Raw genomic sequence first — 22,711 nt, forward strand, 5'->3', positions numbered from 1 at the left:
GATAAAAACTAAAAAACAACTTCACAGTCATTTTGTCTTAGCTTTTACAATAAATCCAAAACCAATTTATTCAATCTTTCTAGATATTATTCATAATAAATAAAATTATTAATTTTAAAAGTTTAAAAATTAATTAATTAATAATATAATTATGAATAATTAATGATTTAATTTTATTCTTATAAGGACGACGGAGGTGTCCTTACACGTGCTATTTGTATTCTCTTTCACTCACTTGTCCAGTTTGACAACGCTAATTCAGATTATTATTTATAATTTCTTTTCATTAATTTAAAAAAAAAGAAATTGGAATACCTCATTTAAATTTAACTTCCTAGAAATCGAATCCTAACAAATTTTCAACATCAGTAATATTATTTCTTTATAAATTTGGTTATATGAAGACTGCATTATCAATTTAAATAGTAATGAGGTATATTTAACATTGACTAACTTTATTTGAAAGTTAAATAAATAAATTATTTATGCGAAAAAATATTATATGTACATATATGAGTGCAGTAAAAGTGAAAAAATAGCAGTGGGAAAAATAGACGTGCAGAGAGTATTGGGTTAAGAAGCAAAACAGTTGGCAATAGCTAGGACAGTTTTTGTTTGGCACCACACACAGAAATTTCTGGCGATCTCTGCGTCTCTCCTATTTCATCTGAATCTATTATCAAACACCTTTCAGTCACAGGTACGCTTCTTCTTCCCTTTCAGATCTACGCGATTCCATTGCTTTCCCTGTCCAATTCCACGCCGTTTCTTCCGCATACCTTCCTTTTCCTCTCTCTTCGTTAGCCTGCAAAAATATAAATTAAATACAACCGCTGAACTGCACCTTAACTAGATTTCGATCTTTGCTTCTTAAATTGTTCTATCAACTGAATTTCGATTCTGTGCTATGCTGGTTAGCTTTTCTAGGGTTTTTATCTAAAACCAAATAACAGTAACGATTTGGAGAAGTAATTAATCTTACTGATTAAACAAGAAAATGAATGGTTGATAAATTGATATTCCCACACATCTATGCCTGTATGTATTTTCACCTTTGCGCTACTTCTTTTACACTTGAGAAAATTTCACTCGAGAGGAGTTAGATCCAAATTTAACTGCGTAAAATTTGTGATTGGATGATCCCTGCTTCCCGTTAATTTCATTTTTAAGTTCACTGCGCCTTTTTCTCGTGTTTGGTTGCGTTTTTTTTGCAAGATCGTGAATCGCGCCCGAATCTTAACCACAACTACAGTTTAAAATTGAATCCTGTGAAACTGCAATTAAAAAACTTGACACATTAAAAACCTAATGTTAATCGTTGCAGACGTTGTTTGAAAGTGTTTTGGTCTTTGCAAATCAAGCTAATTACGATCGATGTATAATTGCATGCTTCCATTCTGTATGATTTTGCTATGATTACTTCGTCTAATGATTTTTCTCATCCTTTGTTTGGAGGGAGAAGAGTATTTGGTTGGTTTTATGATTTCTTTAGTTCAAAATTTCAAGTTTTCATCATAGAGTCAGTTCTGTTTTGTTGCTGTTGAACTCCTTGCACTTTTCCGAATTCCTAGTTAGAATCAAGGCCGATTTTTTTGCCTAATTATTGATATATGTTGCCGGAGTAATTGCTTAGTGTTTGCTTTCTTGTAGGTTAAATTTAACCAATTAACCATTTGTAAATATAGTTTCTGACTGTGTTCGTCACAGAATGGCATCCAACAGGGGTCAAGGTGGAATTCAGCAGTTGTTGGCTGCTGAACAAGAGGCACAACGGATTGTGAATGCTGCAAAAACTGGTATTTTCTATCTTCGTTATCTTTCATATCTTCCCATTTTTTGCCGTGATTACGTTTAATTTTTGGTCTGGTTAAGTGTTTTCCTTAAAAATTATGCTTGACTCAATTATATATGTCCAGAGAGACCTGTTTTACTCTCTATTCATTTTATACAGGTCTTTTCTTTTTTACCTGGAAGGATGGATTCTTGGTTTTATGATGGGAACGAGTTTGTTTGCCTCTTCATACATGTGACAAAACAAAGAGTTTGATTGTATGATGATTTTTACATGGTTAACTAATTAGAAATCACTTCAGATTTTACTTTCAGAATAATTCATGCTTGGTCAGAATAAAGATTTTTATACTAAATAGAAATCACGTTAAATTTTTCTTTTAAAAAATTAGTTTAATTTTCATGCTTGGTCAGGATAAATATTTTTAAATGGTCAATTAATCTGAAATAATCCTAAGTGTAACTTTGAAGTAGTTACAGTGAAAGTAGCAAACTTATATAGCGGTAATATGTAATTGGACGACAACATGAAAATATTTATACCTACATTTCATTGTAATGAAGTTCTAAAGTATTAATAGACTTACCATGCGTAATAATCTTTGATTGGATGATTGTGCAAAACACATTTACATTGTTAAGACATTCTAATTTTATTCTAGAACAAATTCTCTTTGAAAATTATTGCTATGACATGATAGTGCCAAACAGCCAACTTTCAGCCACCCCTCTATTTTTTCGTATTATTGCTAATTATGTGTTCCATCACAAGTGTCTATTTTTTGTAACCTTATCAATGTTTTCCTCTGCACGTCTACTTTTAGAAAAATTGGCTAGGTTGAAACAAGCCAAGGAAGAGGCTGAGAAAGAGATTGCTGAATACCGAGCTCAACTGGAGCGTGAGTTTCAAAAGAAGGTTTCAGATGTAAGTCAGTATGATTATATTTGATGATGTTAGACTAGCCCATTACAGTATTCTAATTTGTGATGTGCTGTCCTACATTACATTAATAATACAGAGTACTGGTGATTCTGGAGCTAATGTCAAGCGGCTTGAGGAAGAAACTGATGCAAAAATTGAGAACCTGAAAATCGAGGCTGCAAAAATTTCGGATGATGTTGTCGCCATGCTTCGCACGTATGTTACAAGTGTGAAAAATTAGGACCCTTTGATTTTACATTGGTGCTGAGGACTCCTAAATTATGATTATTATTATCCTGAGTTTATTTTTTACTCTAGATATTGTGGTGAGGATACGATTCTTGTTTTGGTTATAATGCTTAGTACCTTGCTGCTCTGTGTTCAAAGAAATCACTTGAAATTTGTTAAAATAAACAGTTCAGAATTAAAAGACGTGTATCTTTGTGTTGCCGTTTTAACGAGTGCATGAGGACTAGTTCCTCCCCTGCTTATAAATGTAAAGTCAAATTGTATGGCAACATTCCAATATTCAAATGCACTACATGCAATACAGTGGGACGTCTATCAAAGGTTGGGCTTTTGCAAAAGGTAGGTTAATGGATAAGAGGATGCTTGTTTCTAGTTATGTGGCTTTTGTTGTAAATGACAATCCTACTGCCGAATTTAAGCTACATAGGAGATTTCGTCAACCCGACCCATAAACTGCATTTCTCTTTACAGTGGTAGATGAATGATGAGAGAGACTACTGTCAAAAAGATGTTGTTGGGGTATTTAGTTGGAAAAGACAAGGTTAAAGTTAACCTTCTACAATACGCACATGATGCTATTTTTATGGAAGAGATGTTTTTGAATAATATGATGGTTCATTAAAAGGATTTTAAGATGTTTTGAATTGACATTGTGACCCTGAACTTTTACAAGGGTAGATTCAGATAAGTGGTGTTGCGTGAAGTTGATGACAAATATATGCAAACTTTCTGAACCATAGGATGCTTGAATTTTCCTTTGATTTTTTTTGGAGCAAATTCAAGGAGAAAAAAGTACATGGATACCCTTGTTGAAAAGTTTTCTAAGAAGCTGGCTTTATGAAAACATTGTTGTTTGTCGGAAGTATGGGGACTAAAATGGTTGGGTTGTTGGTTTTGGATACATGAGGAAGGGTGTGAAAGATAACACTTTCAGGCAATTTGAGAACACGGTGTGAGAAATAGGAGATGGTAAAAAAAAAGAATTGGAAGATATGTGATTTGTTGAAGATTGTTTAGCTAAAGGTATGATAGATTGTTGTACATTTGAAATATGGAAGTGTGAGTGATTATTATCGGTTTTAATAAAATAAAAGAATTGAATGTACACTTCTAACATAATATTTTTGGACACTGTCCTTCATAACATATATAATCTATTATATGAAAAGTTAACAATATTAAATAATAAATAGAGTTAGTAGTCGTTTCAATTATAGTATTAGTTAAACAAAATTCATATGTCTCATAATGAGTTCAATTATAGTATTAGTTAATTAGAAAGAGCAGTGATTGGAAATTTGTTGTTGTTGTTGAGAAATTAAAAGAAATAAAAATAAAATGAATTAGAAAGTAGATTGATTCTGGAATTCATTCTTCATTAAATTTTTCATCAATAGTCATATGATTGTCATCCATCCAATTTTTAAAACAAAATTGAATTTAACCAAACAAGTGCCAATAGTAGGTTCCAAGTAGGTAATAGGTAACAAGTAATATGTAACAACAGGTAGAGGTAGTAGGTAACAAGTAGTAAGTAATAAGTAACAACAGGTAGAAGGTAGCAAGTAGCAACTAGTAGCAAGTAGCAGATAGAAGGTAAAAGGTAGCAAGTAGAAGGTAAAAGGTATCAGGTAACAGGTACAAACAAGTAACAAGCAACAACATATAACATGTAGCAGGTAATAAGTAGCAAGTAACAAGTAGTAGATAACAGGTAACAAGTAACAAGTATCAGGTAACATGTATCAGGTAATAGGTAACAACAAGTAACAACATGTAGCAACATGTAGCAGGTAGCAACAGGTAGCAGATAGGAGGTAGCAAGTAGGAGGTAGCAAGTAGGAGGTAGCAAGTAGGAGGTAACAGGTAACACGTAACAGGTAGCGGGTAACAGGTAGCAGGTAACAGGTAAAAGGTAAAAGGTAAAAGGTAAAAGGTAAAAGGTAACAGGTAACAGGTAACATGTAACATGTAACAGGTAGCAGGTAGCAGGTAGCATATACCAGGTAGCATATACCAGGTAGCAGGTAACAGGTAGCAGGTAACAGGTAACAGGTAGCATGTAGCAGGTAACAGGTAATAGGTAGCAGGTAGCAAGTAGCAGGTAACAGGTAAAAGGTAAAAGGTAAAAGGTAACATGTAACATGTAACAGGTAGCAGGTAGCAGGTAGCATATACCAGGTAGCAGGTAACAGGTAGCATGTAACAGGTAGCATGTAACAGGTAGCATGTAACATGTAGCATGTAACCGGTAGCAGGTAACCGGTAACAGGTAACCGGTAGCAGGTAACAAGTAACAAGTAACAAGTAACATGTAACATGTAACAGGTAACATGTAACATGTAACAGGTAACATGTAACATGTAACAGGTAACATGTAACATGTAACAGGTAACATGTAACATGTAACATGTAACAGGTAACATGTAACATGTAACAGGTAACAGGTAACATGTAACATGTAACAGGTAACATGTAGCAGGTAGCAGGTAGCATGTAACATGTAGCAGATAGCAGGTAGCACATAGCAGGTAACAGGTAGCACGTAGCACGTAGCAGATAGCAGGTAGCACATAACAGGTAGCAGATAACCGGTAGCAAGTAGCAGGTAACAGGAAACCGGTAGCAGGTAGCAGGTAACCGATAGCAAGTAGCAGGTAACAAGTAACAGGTAACAGGTAACCGGTAGCAGGTAACAGGTAGCAGGTAGCACGTAACAGGTAACGGATAACAGGTAGTAGGTAACAGGTAGCAGGTAGCAGGTAGCAGGTAGCAGGTAACAGGTAACAAGTAACAGGTAACATGTAATAGGTAGCAGGTAACAGGTAACATGTAGCAGGTAACAAGTAACATGTAACATGTAGCAGGTAACAAGTAACAAGTAACATGTAACAGGTAAGAGGTAACATGTAGCAGGTAGCAGGTAACAGGTAGCAGGTAGCAAGTAACACGTAGCAGGGAACAGGTAATAGGTGACAGGTAACAGGTAGCAGGTAACAGGGAGCAGGGAGCAGGTAGTAGGTAGCAGGTAGCAGATAGTAGGTAATAGGTAACATGTAACATGTAAGAAGTAACAAGTAACAGGTAACAGATAATAGGTAGCAGGACTGTGTATTTTCTACCTATTTCATATTTCATCTCTTTTGTTTATCTTATTTTGCTTTTCTTATTTTTTTAATGTATACATTTTATTTTATTTTTTAAATAGAGATATTTAGTTTATTTTATAAAATAATAACTTCAATTTCTTTAATCATTAAGAATCACATTGTTAAAATATTAAATAATAAATAGAGTTAGTCGTCGTCTCATGAGTTCAATTATAGTATTAGTTAAACAAAATTCATATGTCTCATATGAGTTCAATTATAGTATTAGTTAATTAGAAAAAGCAGTGATTGGAAATTGTTTGTTGTTGTTGAGAAATTAAAAGAAAGAAAAGTAAAATGAATTAGAAAGTAGATTGATTCTGGAATTCATTCTTCATTAAATTCTTTATCAATTGTGATATGATTATCATCCATCCAATTTTTAAAACAAAATTGAATTTAACTAAACAAGTGCCCATAGTAGGTTCCAAGTAGGTAATAAGTAACAAGTAAAAGGTAACAACAGGTAGTAGGTAACAAGTAGTAAGTAGTAGGTAACAACAGGTAGAAGGTAGCAGGTAGCAAGTAGCAAGTAGAATGTAAAAGGTAGCAGGTAACAGGTAATAGGTAGCAGGTAATAGGTAGCAAGTAATAGGTAGCAGGTAATAAGTAGCAGGTAATAGGTAGCAGGTAACAGGTACAAACAAGTAACAAGGAACAACATGTAACAGGTAGCAGGTAATAAGTAGCAGATAACATATAGTAGATAACAGGTAACAAGTAGCATGTACCAGGTACCGGGTACCAGGTAATAGGTAACAACAGGTAACAGGTAGCAACATGTAGTAGGTAGAAGATAGTAACAAATAGCAGGTAGCAGGTGACAGGTAACAGGTAATAGGTAGCAAGTAGCTGGTAACAGGTAACAATAGGTAGCAGGTAGCAGGTAACAGGTAACAGGTAACAAGTAACAACAATTAGCAAGTAATAGGTAACCCCGGTAGCAGGTAACATGTAACAGGTAATAGGTAGCAGGTAGCAGGTAACAGGTAGCAGGTAGAAGGTAGCAGGTAGCAGGTAGCAGGTAACAACAGTTAGCAGGTAATAGGTAACCCTGGTAGCAGGTAGTAGGTAACAGGTAACAGGTAGCAGATAACAGGTAGCAGGTAACAGGTAGCAGGTAGCAGGTAACAGGTAACATGTAGCATGTAGCAGGGAGGAAGTAACAGGTAGCAGGTAATAGGTAGCAGGTAGTAGGTAGCATGTAGCAGGTAACAGGTAACAATAGGTATCAAATAGCAGGTAGCAGGTAGTAGGTAACAGGTAGCAAGTAGCAGGTAACAGGTAGCAGGTATCAGGTAGCAGGTAACAGGTAACAGGTAACAAGTAACAAGTAACAGGTAACAGGTAGCAGGTAACAGGTAACAACAGTTAGCAGGTAATAGGTAACCCCGGTAGCAGGTAGCAAGTAATATGTAACAGGTAACAAATAATAGGTAGCAGGTAGAAGGTAGTAGGTAGCAGGTAACAACAGTTAACAGGTAATAGGTAACCTCGGTAGCAGGTAACAGGTAACAGGTAACAGGTAACAGGTAGCAGATAGCAGGTAACAGGTAGCAGGTAGCAGGTAACAGGTAACATGTAGCATGTAGCAGGTAACAGGTAGCAGGTAACAAGTAGCAAGTAGCATGTAAGAGATAACCCCGGTAGCAGGTAGCAAGTAGCAAGTAATAGGTAACAGGTAACAAGTAACAGGTAACAGGTAACAGGTAACAGGTAACATGTACCATGGAACAAGTAGAAGGTAACAGGTAACAGGTAGAAGGTAACAGGTAGCAGATAACAGGTAGCAGGTAACAGGTAGCAGGTAGCAGGTAACAAGTAGCAGGTAGCAGGTAACAGGTAGCAAGTAGGAGGTAGCAAGTAGGAGGTAGTAGGTAACAAGTAGCATGTAACAACAGGTAGGAGGTAGCAGGTAGCAAGTAGCAGGTAAGAGGTAACAGGTAACAGGTAACCGTAATAGGTAGCAGGTAGCAGGTAGCTGGTAGCAGATAGCAGGTAGCAGGTAACAGGTAACAAGTAGCAGGTAGTAGGTAACAGGTAACAGGTAACATGTAACATCTAACAGGTAACCAATAACAAGTATAAGGTAACAGGTAGTAGGTAACAGGTAGCAGGTATAAGGTAGTAGGTAGCAGGTATGAGGTAGCAAGTAGCAGGTAGTAGGTAACATGTAACAGGTAATAGGTAACAGGTAGTAGGTAGAAGGTAGCAGGTAACAAGTAGCAGGTAGCAGGTAGCAACAGGTTGCAGGTAGAAGGTAGCAGGTAGGAGGTAGCAGGTAACATGTAGCAGGTAGCAGGTGACACGTGACAGGTGACAGGTAGCAGGTAGCAGGTGACAGGTGACAGGTAGCAGGTAGCAGGTAGCAGGGAGCAGGGAGTAGGGAGTAGGTAGCAGGGAGCAGGGAGTAGGTAGCAGGTAGCAGATAATAGGTAACATGTAACATGTAAGAGGTAACAAGTAACAGGTAACAAGTGACAGGTAGCAGGTAGTAGGTAGTAGGTAGAAGGTAGAAGGTAGCATGTAAAAGGTAGCAGGACTATGTATTTTCTACCTATTTCATATTTCATCTCTTTTGTTTATCTTATTTTGCTTTTCTTATTTCTTTAATGTATACATTTTATTTTATTTTTTAAATAGAGATATTTAGTTTATTTTATAAAATAATAACTTCAATTTCTTTAGTCATTAAGAATCACATTGTTAAAATATTAAGTTATTCAATAATATTACATTCGATTTATTGAGATAAAAAAAATATAATTATTTAATTATTTTAAACATATTTAATTAAAAATAAATATAAATATAAGTGATAAAAGATTAATACAAATAGTAATATATTATTTAATTTGATTAAATTTTGTATTTAATTTTTTCCATATTTAATATAATTAAATAATAAAATAAAAAATCTTTACCTATATAAGGCATTTCCCACTTTAACTGCTTTAAATAATTTTCTATTTTATCCTTACTTTATATTTTATTTTATTTATTTATTTTGGTTATCTATACCTCTATACTTATATAGAGAGAGATTCCCATTATAACTGTTTTTGGTTGTATAATTTTTTTTTCTATTTTATCTTTATATCAATATTTCATTTTAATATTTCATTTTTGTTATTTCATCATTTTATAATTACTTAATTTAAAAAAAAAAGTTAATATTAAATTTGAAAGAACTGAGAGGTGTACTACATTTATTATTCCTAATTACTCTCCACTATTGTAGCCGTCTTAAAGTTTATTTAAGAAGATTCTCTAGTACACATAAACCACTTATCCTACTTTCCACTTTCTCTCAGTACCTACTTTTTACCATACTTACCACATTTTGTGGAAAACTGATATATCATAAAAATAATTAATAAGAAATAAAGAGAAAAATGGAGAGAGGAATAAAGATTATGAATAAATTGATAATATGTTTTCATGTTTTATTAATAGTTATAAATTTTCAATTTTTATTGTGTTGTATTATGTGGGTTTTGAAAGACAAAAACAGTTGTATGAAATCAGTTAAAAGAAACTATTTTATAATGTTATCATTTTTAATTTCATATTTTGGATATTTTTCTAAAAAGAAATTATAATAAAGAAATATCACCTAAGTTCCTTTGCATATAAATTAATATTGTTAACAAATATAAAATTTACTTGAAATTAATATATCAATACCCGTTTATCTTATTATTTATTAACTTAGTTTTCATTACTTTAATTAGTTTTATCAATAAATAGTATTAAAAATTATATAAGCTTATTAAAAAAATTATTTAGAATTTTAAAATTGTCTAATTAAAAGTAAATATAAATTTTTTTAAAATTTTTTAATATTTATTATTTTTCCAGATTTTAATAGATTACATAACAAACACAACTTTGAAGACTAAATGTTGGAAATAGAAAGGAGAAATGAGTACACAAAAAAGAACTTATAGAGAAAGGAGAAACAACACTATTGATATGACAAATACTGCTCTATGCTATGATTTTATTTTTATTGGTGATAATCTGCATTGTAAAAATTTATTTAATTTGATTAAAATTTATATTTAATCAAAATAAAACTAAATTGAATAATTGGTAAATTTATCATGTATTACTACTATGTTAGCTATGTTTTGATAAAATTTATGTTTACATGTATTCGTATTTATTAAAATGAACTTAAATTTATACTGATAATATAAGTGTGTGAATAATAATATTGTTTATTCAATTTTAATATTAAACATAATTACATATCAATGATAAAAATAAAAAATGTGGATACATAGTCAGTGTCTGTGTTCCCTCTAGTAAACAACAATGACATTGCTTCAATAAGAAATACCTTTACATTGATGAAAATTAAAAAACAAACTAAGTTTTTTGTGGTTTATACTCTTTTTTTTATGTTTCTTTCCTTTCCTCAACTTTTTTTTTTCTTTTTGTTCTTTTTTCGTTTCAATATTTTTTTCTCACATTTCTCTCAAAGTACTTATTTGTACTATGTCTTTTTGCCTATTCTAGAAAGTTAATGTAACGATTTATCAAACCATGTATCAATTCAAAATTCAATTTGACTCATTCTTTTCAAATAATATAAACGTAGTGCATGTTTTCAAACAAATTCTTTCAAATTTAATATTAATTTTTTTTAGTTTTAAATTTAAGTAATTATAAAATGATAAAATAACCAAAATAAAATAATAAAATGAAACATTGATATAAAGATAAATAATAAAAAAATTATATACACCAAAAACAATTTTTTAAAGAGAAATTCTCTTTATATATTATGTGTCTGTAAAATTTTATTGAAAAAATATCAACGAAAAGATTCCAAAATTATAATCATCATATATTTTAAAATATATATATTAGGCTTACCTAGATTATGTAGCCAAAGTATTAAATCATTTTAGAATAACAAAATTTTTCTATAAACATGATCTAAGTGAAATGCAAGTTTTGATAATAAAGGTTTCAATCAAATATGATCGTATGATGCTATAGTTGGGGAAGTTATGTTAATATTTTTTTTCATCCTTCTCCTTCAACAATTGCATTGCTAAAACGTGTAAGTTATATAAAATTATTTATAATATAATCTTATCCTTTCCCATAAAAACATATACTATGTTTAAGAATATTACTGAGAACTAGACATCGTACAACTGTAAATTCATTCTCAAAGTGCAATATACTTTTTGCTTTAAGTACTGAGATTGCACTCTGTGGAAAAGATAGGAAAAAAAATTAATTTCTAAAGTGTTATTAGTACTATATGACCTACGGAATTGGTGTCCTTTAGGGCAATTGTCCTAAAGGTTTTAATGAAGGAAAATGTGATTTTCTTTCTGATGAGACACTCTTTTTTGCAGTTCACTCCTGCCCTACATGTTCCCAACACTTGCTTACTCTCACTGCCACACTCTTCAAAAACAATAGAATGACAGATAAAAATTGAGAGGGTAACTTCAATTTAGCCTCTTACCCCATAGACAACACATGTGCTACTTCACTTTCTAACTTTCCAATCCTACATCATTTCCCATAAACTAACATATACCATACATAAGTGGACCCTTCTTTCTCCTCACCAACTCAACCTCCCTCTACTCCTCTCCCTACTTCAATTAGTAGATTATTCCATTAGAGTAACTGAACACAAACATTCATCTAATTGAGAAAAATCATAATTTTTTAATAAAAAAATGTTAGAGATAATAGATTTCATTTAAAATAATTGATAATCTTACTTCAACTAAAAAATAAACACATTTAATAATATATAAATGAATACAAATTTTTTCTTCTATAAGATTCAATCAGATTTAACGTTAATTTATTAATATATTATTAGAGTCATTTAAAATCTATAATAAAATAGTTTGTTGGACTTACCTATTGAACCATTTATAAATATTTATAATCTTACACACCGAGTTCTTATGTCATCTGATTTCCGTCTGCGAGTTTATCTAGCGGGTACGGTGCCTTTGTTTTGAGTGGCTTGGAGTGTCGTTTGTTATTCACAAGGACCCTTTGGTAAACTTCCAACAATTCTGGTTGTGTTCGGCTTCTGATGTGGTTAATGACGTTTGGGGAGTGATTTGGGTTGGTGTTGTGAGTGGAATTTGGAGACATAGGAACTCGGTGACCTTCGACAGGGACGTGGTAGATGCGCTCGAGGTATTTGCACTGGTACATGTAAATGTTTGGTCTTGGATTTTTGCAAAGTCCTGTTGTAATTCATTTACGTGGGTTTTGAGGCTGGTTGTTTAATGCTTTCTTGAGTTGCTTTGGTTGTTCCTTATTTAAGTTGGAAGGTGTTCCTTGGTTGGAGGTTGGTAAGGCGCTAACTTTTTATGGATAAGGGTTGGACTATCCCTGAAGTGGTTCTCATTTATTTATTTTTTATTGTTGATAAAAAAAACACACAAATTCAACTGTAAAATTGAATTAAATTTAAAATACGTTTTTTTAATAAAATATTAACTAATTTCTCTGGTAAAGATTAATTATTAATAAGTCCATGACAGAGAAAAAAGAGAGTTCATTTTTCATTAGGAACTGCGATTTACTGCTTTAGTTCTGTTTCCAGTGTGAGTTTTTTTTGGTGGTGAATAAGCTGTGTATATCTCTTTGAATTGTTTATCTAGCTTGAAAGTGCATTGTATTATATGATTATATAATGAACCTCCATGACGAACTGACTTAAGATTTTTGTGCATAAAAAGAATGAAAGAAAGTAGTAGTTGAAGGGTGAGTCATTGCATGACATGAATGAGAAGCAGGTCGGTGGCAGTGCATGCACGATGATCTCATTTCACCTAGTGCAAAGCAAAAGACAAGAACAAAAAGCGATGGGATGATATATGTCTCATATTTCATATGTATATCCTTATCCCATCACCATCTCCATTGCATTCTGTGAACTTTATGTGGACACTAGCTACAAAATAAAACCTCAATATTAAGCGCACAAAAATATGTTAATAACATGATAACTTGAGAAGAGAACAAAAGAATATCAAGTTGCAAGTCATGTCATGACATAAAACAATTTCACAACGCATGAATCTAAATATAAATAAATCTTAATCATGCATAGGAAATGAGGTTGGTACCGTGCTGGCTGGCTGCTGTTGAAGATCTTGGTAGGGATCCACAAAAAATATGCAGCATTGGAACCATTTGGACTGGTTTGTGGCTACACAAGGGACAGGGACTATTCTTATTTGGGTTTGACCAAGATGAAGATAGAACACAAAAGTGAATGGTATAGTGCACATGCAGTTGCAGTAGTTGCAGGCCAGCACCCCAATGGGTGGGTCTACCCCACAGGAACCAAGGGACCATCCAAGTTGCAAGTTAAAACATGTCTATTTGACCTCATGCTATTATTATTTTTCTTCTTCTTCATTTCTATCACTTTTTTTATTGTTCTACAAACAATCAAAGGACACAAGACAGCTCAGATTGGTCATCCACGTGATCCAATCAGCGGTTTAGAAGTTCTAGGTCATTCTAACAGCTGCACCACCACCTTCATCTCTTCCTCTAGATCTATATATATATATTGAACTCTTTCTTTTTTATAAGATATTAGATTCATATTGCATAAATTTAAAGATAAATATGCAGCATGGTATATAAGTATTGAGACTGAGTTTCTTAAGCAGGTCGATGAGGGTATGTTTTCTGGTGATTTGTTAAATAGATGCTTTGTTTCAGGGAAAAAAAGGATACTTATACACATTTACTGCTACCACCATGGTAATTTTTTCACGTGTTTGTTTTGTAGTTTTGATCTTTGGATATAGAAAAGTGTTCACTTCCGTGTAAAGCAAACAAAGGTTGGTTCTGTGATGAGACAAATCTGATTAAATAATCTTTTTGGCCAACTAATTTCATAGAAGACAAAATACTTTAGAAATTCACATGAGAAAGAAGAAAAGAGAAACCCAATTGAAAATGCTGTGATATGATGCATGGTGCTTTTCATCTGATCACAATTCGCTAAAACCAAATGAAATGAGTTTGCAAGGATGCCACTGTTTTAACTTTACACGCAGGTTCGAAAAGGAGAGCTAAGCATTTCAAAATCTCCTACTATTTATCATTATTATTATTATTATTAATTAATTATATTTTTTATATTTATTTATTATTATTATTATGAGTTGTGTCTATTTATATTTACACAAAATTAATTTTTATTTCTAATATAAACACATCTCCTAATATCTATATTAAAAAAATTATTAAAATGAGTTTTTAATTCATAGTATGAATTAGAATCTTAAAATGTTTTATATTAATTTATCAATGACCTAAATGTTATAATATTATTACAAAAATAATTCATGTTAAATATTTGTTTATTACGTATTATTATTGATAAAGATACATTCAATAGTTTTCTTAATATAAACGAAAATATATTTAATTTTATTATTATATAATCAATATTTTATTTTGCTTTCCAATGTTATTATTTTTTTCCAAAATAGTGATAAGTGTTACAATTCATTAATACAATTAATACGTAAAAGTTAAAATCAATAAACTAAGATTTTTGTTATATAAAAACGTAGATTTTATGGTGCAAACTGATCTCATACTTAAATTGGAGACAGGTGTGAATTAGATCAATCTCATGTCAATTGATCCCCATTATAAATGGTTATCTGATTTTAATAGTTATCAGTTTATTTTTTATGCAAATTATACAACACAATGATAATTTTGTTAATTACAAGTGTCTTCAGACTCAACTAAAGTATTTCAAAACTTCTCTACCGAAAAAACTTCATATTTTCAGAAAAGTTAAAATAAAATTTCTAACTGGTGTAAAAACAGATTCTACGAATGAAACTTTGAATAGAAAAACTTAATCTGAACGTTACAAAATAGGAGCAACTGAAATTAAAAATAAAAAATAAAGTAAGATCCCAGCTAAACTAGAACAGAGTGTATACAAGTGGAAATAAAGAAATATCTTATTTGAGTATTTTATTAAAAGGCATAAAAAAAAGTAACACTTGACACTTGACTGTTATATTGCTATTCAAGTTGATGTTATCATATTTTACGTTGATTGGTGCCAAAACTCATTGAATTGCAGTGTGAAAACTGAAAAGTTGGAGATAATTGAGTTGAGTTAGGTCTCTTCAACTTGGTCTCTCATACTAATATATTTTAACATAAATGTAAGTAGAGAATAAAAAAAAAAAATTCAAAGAAAAAAAATCCAAAATTAAATTATAATAATACAAAAATTAAATTAAATATTGAATTTCTTTGTCTGTAGTGAGCAATGTATGGTGATGAATTTGGAAGGTGGCTGTTTTGTTGTGTTGATTCCATAGTGGACACACTGATAGAATCCACTTCATTCATCCCAAAATCCATATTTTATCATTCACCTTTTCCATCAAGCCAATGTATCTTTGTGAATATTGCTACAATTAAAACTTAAATTAGGATCTTCAATATTTGGATTCTTTAATACAAACTCCTCACTCAATTTTTACAAAACAAATTCTACTATTTTTTAATGTTTAAAAAATTAAACAATTTAGTATTTTAAAATATACATTTTAGTTAATAAAATAATGAGATACATAAAATAATAACAATAATAATTATATTATTATTTAATAATTATAGTCAATTGTTTAATTAATAGAATAAAATAAAATAGATTCAGCAATATTTATAATATTGTTAATATACTATTTAAGAAATTTGACCAACTAAGCTAAGTAGGAAATTATGTTAAAATTGATTAGATTCAATTTCACCCTCACAGAAAGAAAAGATCCAATTCAATCTATGTATTCTAAATAGTCAACATGTTGAAACAATTTATAAAAGTAATTCTTAATTGAAAATAAAAAAGTAAGTCAACGTGAAAGCATGAAGAGAATGAAGGAAGAAAAGGCACGTCTGAATTGCAGATGCAGTAGTGGTGGATTAATTTCTGTTCTTGTAAGATTGATTAATATGAGAATAAAAAAATAATTTGATGGGGAAAACGAGGAGCAATAACAGTGAAAGAAAGATGGAAGTAAGTAAAGAAAGTGAGAATGGGAGCTGTAAAAATGGCGACACCCACGTTGTTTGATGGTCATCACCCATCCCACTCTCACTCTCACTCTCACTCACAAGGTTCTTTCTTCAGGAGGAATAGCAAACAAAAACTGCATCACTATCTTTATCATCATGAACCCAAGCAACAACTCATCGCAGAGTCCATGACACTCTTCCCAACCCAACCTAACCATGCAAACTCTCGCTACCCTTCTTCTCATTTTCCTCATCTTGTGTGGCACTGCACATGGGTTCGGCGCCATGGGTCCAATAACCGCTTCATTTGCAAAAGACGAGGTTTTTTGTGCCATTGATGCTAGCGGGAAGCAAGACGTCATTTGCTGGGGGAATAACGCCACTTCACCGTCTCTCTCCTCCGTTACCAATGCTGTTCCTGCCATGTCAGCACTCTCCGGCGGGGAAGGCTTTCTATGCGGCATTTTAGCGAACACCTCGCAGGCGTTTTGCTGGGGCGCTGTAACGAAACCCAGCGCAGATCTCATCCTCGTGCCGCCGGCGTACCGGAACACTGCTTATTCCCACATCGCCGCCGGCAAGAATCACGTGTGCGCTGTTCGAGGATCCTACTACGCCGATCACGATTCCGGCACCGTGGATTGCTGGGATATCACGACAACTGTAAACAAAACGTTGACAGCGAAACAGAGTTACTTGTTTTTCAACCAAGCCGTGATGAATCTGGAGGTGAAGAGGGTTGTTTCCGGGGAAGGGTTCACCTGTGGCGAGGTCAGAGACGGTGGACTCGTATGTTGGGGACCTAAGTCTGAAGGGATAAAAGTTTCCAATGTTTCCGAGAGTTTCGCGGTTTTAGCGGCGGGTCGGAGGGCCGTGTGCGGTGTTTTCAACGTTTCCGGCGAGTTGAAATGCTGGGGCGACCCGGGTTCGTTTTCGGATCCTCCGCTGGATTCGGTTCGACTGGTGTCTCTATCTGCTGGGGCTAACCATTTTTGCGGCATTAGAATGGATAACCATGAAGTAGAGTGTTGGGGTGATTTGAACTCTTCTGTGATTCCTCGAGGGAACGGTTTCATGGCTATTGCTTCTTCGGATTTCACCACGTGTGGGATCAGGGAAGATGATCTTCTTCTGGATTGTTGGATGGTAAATGCTTTGAAACCCGATTTTGATCCTCCTTTGGAGCTTTCGAGTCCTGGACTCTGCAGGGCTAGTTCTTGTGGGGTCGATGAGTTTGCTTTCAATGCTAGTATGCTTAACGAGCTAGCTTTGACTAGCCTCTGTGTTAGAGAGGATTTGAGGATTTGTTCTCCTTGTGGGTCAAATTGTTCTAAAGGGTTCTTCTTGTCAAGTTCGTGTACTAAAAATGCTGATAGAGTCTGCACTGCTTGTTCTCTTTGTCAGAACAGCTCTTGTTTCAGTGTTTGTGGACTTCACTCCTCAACGGGTCTACGTATGCATTGGCGCTGGCATGGTTTGCGTAAATGGATGGTTATAGTTGGGTGCTCCGTGTTGGGGGTTCTGATAATTTTGCTTTACGGGTGTCTTTTATCGGTCAGAAAGAGGACAAAGAAACAATCCAAGTCTTGCATGGGGAAACCGGAGCAAGAGGATGATAATGTCAATGTTGCTCTTCAATCAACACCTTCTGTTAATTCTTGTCCCGGGGCGCCTCAGGTTTTCAGACTTTCTGAACTGAAGGATGCTACGAATGGGTTTAAGGAGTTTAATGAACTTGGGAGAGGAAGTTATGGGTTTGTATACAAAGCTTTGTTGGCAGATGGGAGGGTGGTTGCTGTTAAAAGAGCAAATGCGGCTACCATAATCCACACCAATAATCGTAATTTTGAAATGGAACTAGAAATTCTCTGCAAAATCCGCCATTGTAATATTGTTAATTTGCTGGGGTACTGCGCAGAGATGGGGGAGAGGTTGCTTGTTTACGAGTATATGCCTCATGGAACGCTTTATGATCACCTCCACGGTGGTCTTTCTCCCCTTAATTGGAGCCTCAGGTTGAAGATAGCGATGCAAGCCGCAAAGGGGCTTGAGTATCTTCACAAGGAACTTGTTCCTCCAATTGTGCATAAAGATCTAAAAAGTTCAAACATTCTTTTGGATTCGGAGTGGGGGGCAAGAATTTCGGACTTTGGACTTCTTGCTTCGAGTGACAAAGATCTCAATGGAGACATAGATAGCGATGTTTACGATTTTGGGATTGTGATGCTAGAGATTCTGAGTGGAAGAAAGGCTTATGATAGGGATTACACTCCACCCAGCATGGTTGAGTGGGCAGTGCCTTTGATCAAACAAGGGAAGGCTGCTGCTACTATTGATAGGTACGTAGCTCTTCCAAGAAATGTTGAACCTTTGCTTAAGCTTGCTGATATAGCAGAACTTGCTGTGAGAGAGAATCCAAGTGAACGACCACCTATGTCCGATATAGCATCTTGGCTGGAACAAATTGTGAAGGAAGGATTGATCTTATAGCATTAGTGAATGCCCTGTGAGAAACTTGTTTTTGAATTTTGATCCATCCACCCTATCTTTCATAAAATTATGTGAGTAATGCCCTTCTGCGAATGTAAATTGTTTTTGAGTTTGTTGTAGATTGTCTATCTTTTTTGCAGTTCTTTTGAGTTCACTTTTTCCAATCTTCACAAAGTGAAGGACATGGTATTATTTAGACATACACAATTGTTTTTATCTGTACATGCTGATGTCAAAGGTTTTTTTACTTCTCATATAAGCCTAAGAGCATCTCAAGCATACAGATAGAGTCAATTTACATGTACAACAGTGAGAAAATGGTAGTCTCAATTGGAATTATTTTGGTGAGGCATTAGTGATTCAATGAATGTGCAAAGCAACCTTGTTCTTTCTCTATACTTCCTCATTTAGCAACAAGTAACTGTAATTTCATTACACTTCCAGCAGTATGCATTAAGTGTATTATTGCCTTGTTATATTTTATTGGGCTCTATACCAATTGAAGAATGCTTAACTATTAAGAGGTATGCTCAGCAACACTTGTTAATCCACCAAATTTTATTACACTATTTGTTACATCTTAGGCGTTTACCCTGTTACAATGCTTGCAACTGCATCCAATTATAGAACCCAGCTACAATTTGATCACAGCTGAAATACATAAGACCACAGAATTATATGATTTGGCTTCAGAGCATTCCTTAGTTGTTAAGATTGCTTATTCGTAATTTTTTTTTATTATGAAGTCATTGGATACCAAGGTTCCAAATTGACTAATGGATGGAAATGAGAATCTTTTCCAAATATTAGTTTATATTCAGTAGAGAATAAATTGGTTTTTTTATTAACCTGGGATAATTTTTCTTTTTTTTAACAAATTGGGGTTGTTTATTTTAAAAAATTACAAATATAGATAAGTTGCATGATTATGAATAAGTTGTACATGATGGCAAGATTTTGTTACTAGATATAAATTCGTATCAATCTTACACTATTTTGATTAATAAATTTTTTGAAGGTTAATTACATTAAATTTTATTAAGGTTAATTACATTTAAGACATGTCACATTTGCACAATTTAGTTTTATAATTTTTTTAAATTGTTTGTTTTTAAAAAAAAAACTTGGAATAATTAATTGAATTATTATAAAATTAAGAAAAAAAATATTTATTTTTTAATTGAAAAATGAATTAGAAAAGGATATTAAAATCCTAAAGTTAGAATATAAACTATGCTTAAAATATAAAAAAATGTTCCAAAAATACTAAAAAAATTTAAAAAACTATTAGTAAATGTTGATTTTTTTTTGAAAATTTGGTATTTTCAATTTCCCTGGAGTATTGACCATGACATTCTTATCTCATCTCAAACAACTTTCATTTTTAGCATATTTTAATATGTTTTTTCTATTAAAAGTTTTGAAGTTTTCAAAAGTCTTTTCTTAAAAAAAATTATAAAATTTGTCAAATTTTTAATAACTTAATTAATTAATCTATTTAAATAAATAAATAAATATTTTAAAAAAATAAATCAAGAAAAAATTGAACTATGTAAACTTTCTTTGAATTGAAGTTACGTCACCTAGACACAATTTTATTTAAAAAGAATGCTAATCAAATCATAAAAGGATACACCACTATCATTAAATATAAAAATTATATAACACAATTTTAACTTTGACTTGAAAAATTATATCATAAGAACACAATTTTTTCACAATGTAATTACATTGACATGGTTTATCTATATCCTTAACATCAATTTAGTAGAAAAGGAAAAAGTTGTCTCAGTATAAAAATCAAATAAATTTCTTTGTTTATAATAAATTTATAATTGTTTGTTATTTTTAAGCCTTATGTTGTTTACAAAGGCTTTATTTAGTTGTAATTTAGAACAGATTGCTTGATTGTAATTTTATAATATTTTTTTTACTTGTAATTTGTATTATAGATGAAAGACCATTTAAACGTCTCACTCAACGAGAAAAGGTAAGGATCTAATACATACGAAAAAAAAGTTTTTTTTATCTTTATTTCATAACTTTGAATGGATTAGACATTATTTTTTGAGAATTGTGAAAAACTTGTGAATTCTTTTTGAGAATACGGTGTTCTTGAATTTTTAGTTATTTAAGTGGAGATTTTTCTTTATTTTTCATCTTAAGTGTTTTTTTCTACTCTATGTTTTTTTTACTTCGTTTTATCCTTGTTTGTATGTATTTTGCTTGAATTGAAATAAGTTTTATACTCATATTTGAATTGTAATGCATAACTAGAATCAAGAAAAGATAGAATTATATATATATATATATATATATATATATATATATATATATTATATCATATCAACCTATATCTTGTAATAAGAATCATAAGTTAAATCAATTTTATCGAAACTAACTTATAATTATTTTTTTTAACAGGACAAAATCATTATTTAAATTAGAAAATCACCTTTTAAGCTACCAATTATAAACTTACCTGGACCAACATTACTTAATCAATATTAACTTAAGAAGAGACGAAATTATTTTGACATTTTTCTCGTTTATATATTAATTTAACAATTATAAAGGAGAAGAATACTTGAGCAATATGATTTAGTGTACCTGTCAACAAGTTTCAAAATATCATTCTAACTTAGTGATGAAAATTTTGAAAGAAGGGTTGTTTTAACAATTCTATTATTCAAGCCTTGAATAATCTCAAAAAAAGAACATTGTTGCTTGAAAGACTATGACAACACGTGACATGCTAATGAAAATAATAATTGCAATAGTTTGAGTGTCAACTTGGTACCAAGAGAAAATTGCCAAAAATTAGCAAAATAAAAATATGGGAAATCATCACTCATTGAAATTATGAAAGTTTAAAACATTAAAATAAAACTAATATAGACCAAAACTTGATTAGAGACTATTTCCAATTATATTTAGAACATTAAAATCCAAAATTATTATACACCATTGAAAACATAACTCCATCCAATTTCAATTCAAAGAAAACTCAACATCAATATGAAATAATATTACATTCAAATACATCTAATTTAAAACTCAAATAAATAGATGCAGAAAAGAGTTTTCAACTACCGTTAAAACTTCAACTCTGATCAAAATTGGTCTATCTTAATTTGTGTTTAATTTGTGTTGTCATCTCCTTAACGGTGTAATATATTTAAATAAATTATGAATATTCAATCTAAAATCTTAAAAGAAGATGCAAAAGATTTAATAACTTAGAAAGATAAAGTTTTAGTTAAAATAAATAATAAATTGTTTTAATATAAGTTTTTTTTCATTCTTCTTTTACTTTAAATCTTATATTTAATATACACAAAAACAAGTCTTAACATTATTCACCTTCTGTTTTACACAATCTAACTCATTTAAAAAAATTATTCTTTAACATCCTTGAAGTTTTTTTTAATCATAACCAATATTTCATCTTAGGCTAATGTAGCTTGATTGGAAGGTAAATAAAACTTGGTCAAGTGATCTTTTTCACCAATAACTGTACTTGAATTATTTTCAAAGAATTCGAACTTAAATTCAACACATTAACTATTTGTATCGTAGTCTTAGTTTAATTAAAATAATTATTTGTGACTAATTTCAAGCGAACAAGTTATATAATTAATCTAATAATATCAACTCATAGTATTGTTGGGATAACACACATGTAGATGTGGGGGCAGTTTCCCTTTCAAGAAAATAGGTAACTCAATCCCTATTAATATCTGTACTTTTAAAAAAAAAATTACATTAATGTTCACTTTCCATATATATTCCGTAATTAGAATGTATTTTTTTTTAAAAATAAATTATTCAGAATTATAGAATCTAAAAAATATTTTCTAAATTTTACAATTTAAGAGGTGTAGATAGAAAAAAAAATATTTTTGAAATTGTAGAATTTGAAATATATATTTTTTTAAATAAAATTATATTTTCATTTGACTATGATGATGGTGTTATCTGAAACTATGAAAATATAAGAAAAAACAGTTGAATAAAAAAGAGAATATGCTGGTCTTAA

At 31.9% G+C, this 22,711-nt stretch overlaps 2 protein-coding genes across 3 annotated transcripts; both read left to right on the plus strand.

Moving 5' to 3' along the window:
• The first annotated feature begins 430 nt into the window (after nucleotides 1-430).
• On the plus strand, nucleotides 431-3,143 carry LOC137830265 (V-type proton ATPase subunit G1). 2 transcript variants are annotated; one of them, XM_068637467.1, is made up of 4 exons: nucleotides 431-700; nucleotides 1,708-1,796; nucleotides 2,616-2,716; nucleotides 2,811-3,143. In XM_068637467.1, exons 2-4 carry the CDS (start codon nucleotides 1,709-1,711, stop codon nucleotides 2,952-2,954), a joined length of 333 nt encoding a protein of 110 aa, XP_068493568.1. In that variant the 5' UTR covers nucleotides 431-700; nucleotide 1,708; the 3' UTR covers nucleotides 2,955-3,143. The 2 variants fall into 2 exon arrangements, with proteins under 2 accessions (XP_068493568.1, XP_068493569.1); XM_068637468.1 differs by having other exon boundaries at nucleotides 544-700; nucleotides 1,686-1,796.
• Nucleotides 3,144-16,021: 12,878 nt separating this feature from the next.
• On the plus strand, nucleotides 16,022-19,070 carry LOC137830262 (CRINKLY4 related 1). The gene has a single exon (XM_068637463.2). The coding sequence runs from the start codon at nucleotides 16,399-16,401 to the stop codon at nucleotides 18,670-18,672; it is 2,274 nt and encodes a 757-aa protein (XP_068493564.1). The 5' UTR covers nucleotides 16,022-16,398; the 3' UTR covers nucleotides 18,673-19,070.
• The last annotated feature ends 3,641 nt before the right edge of the window (nucleotides 19,071-22,711 follow it).

Source organism: Phaseolus vulgaris, chromosome 7 (assembly GCF_051622355.1).
Source record: "Phaseolus vulgaris cultivar YP4 chromosome 7, ASM5162235v1, whole genome shotgun sequence".
Lineage (NCBI taxonomy): Eukaryota > Viridiplantae > Streptophyta > Magnoliopsida > Fabales > Fabaceae > Phaseolus > Phaseolus vulgaris.

Bases quoted from the DNA above. Each gene is read 5' to 3' on its own strand.
- LOC137830265 (XM_068637467.1), top strand. From the start codon at position 1,709: ATGGCATCCAACAGGGGTCAAGGTGGAATTCAGCAGTTGTTGGCTGCT. The intron at 1,797-2,615 runs GTATTTTCTATC...GTCTACTTTTAG, and splicing joins TGTGAATGCTGCAAAAACTG to AAAAATTGGCTAGGTTGAAA. The intron at 2,717-2,810 runs GTAAGTCAGTAT...TTAATAATACAG, and splicing joins TTCAAAAGAAGGTTTCAGAT to AGTACTGGTGATTCTGGAGC.
- LOC137830262 (XM_068637463.2), top strand. From the start codon at position 16,399: ATGCAAACTCTCGCTACCCTTCTTCTCATTTTCCTCATCTTGTGTGGC.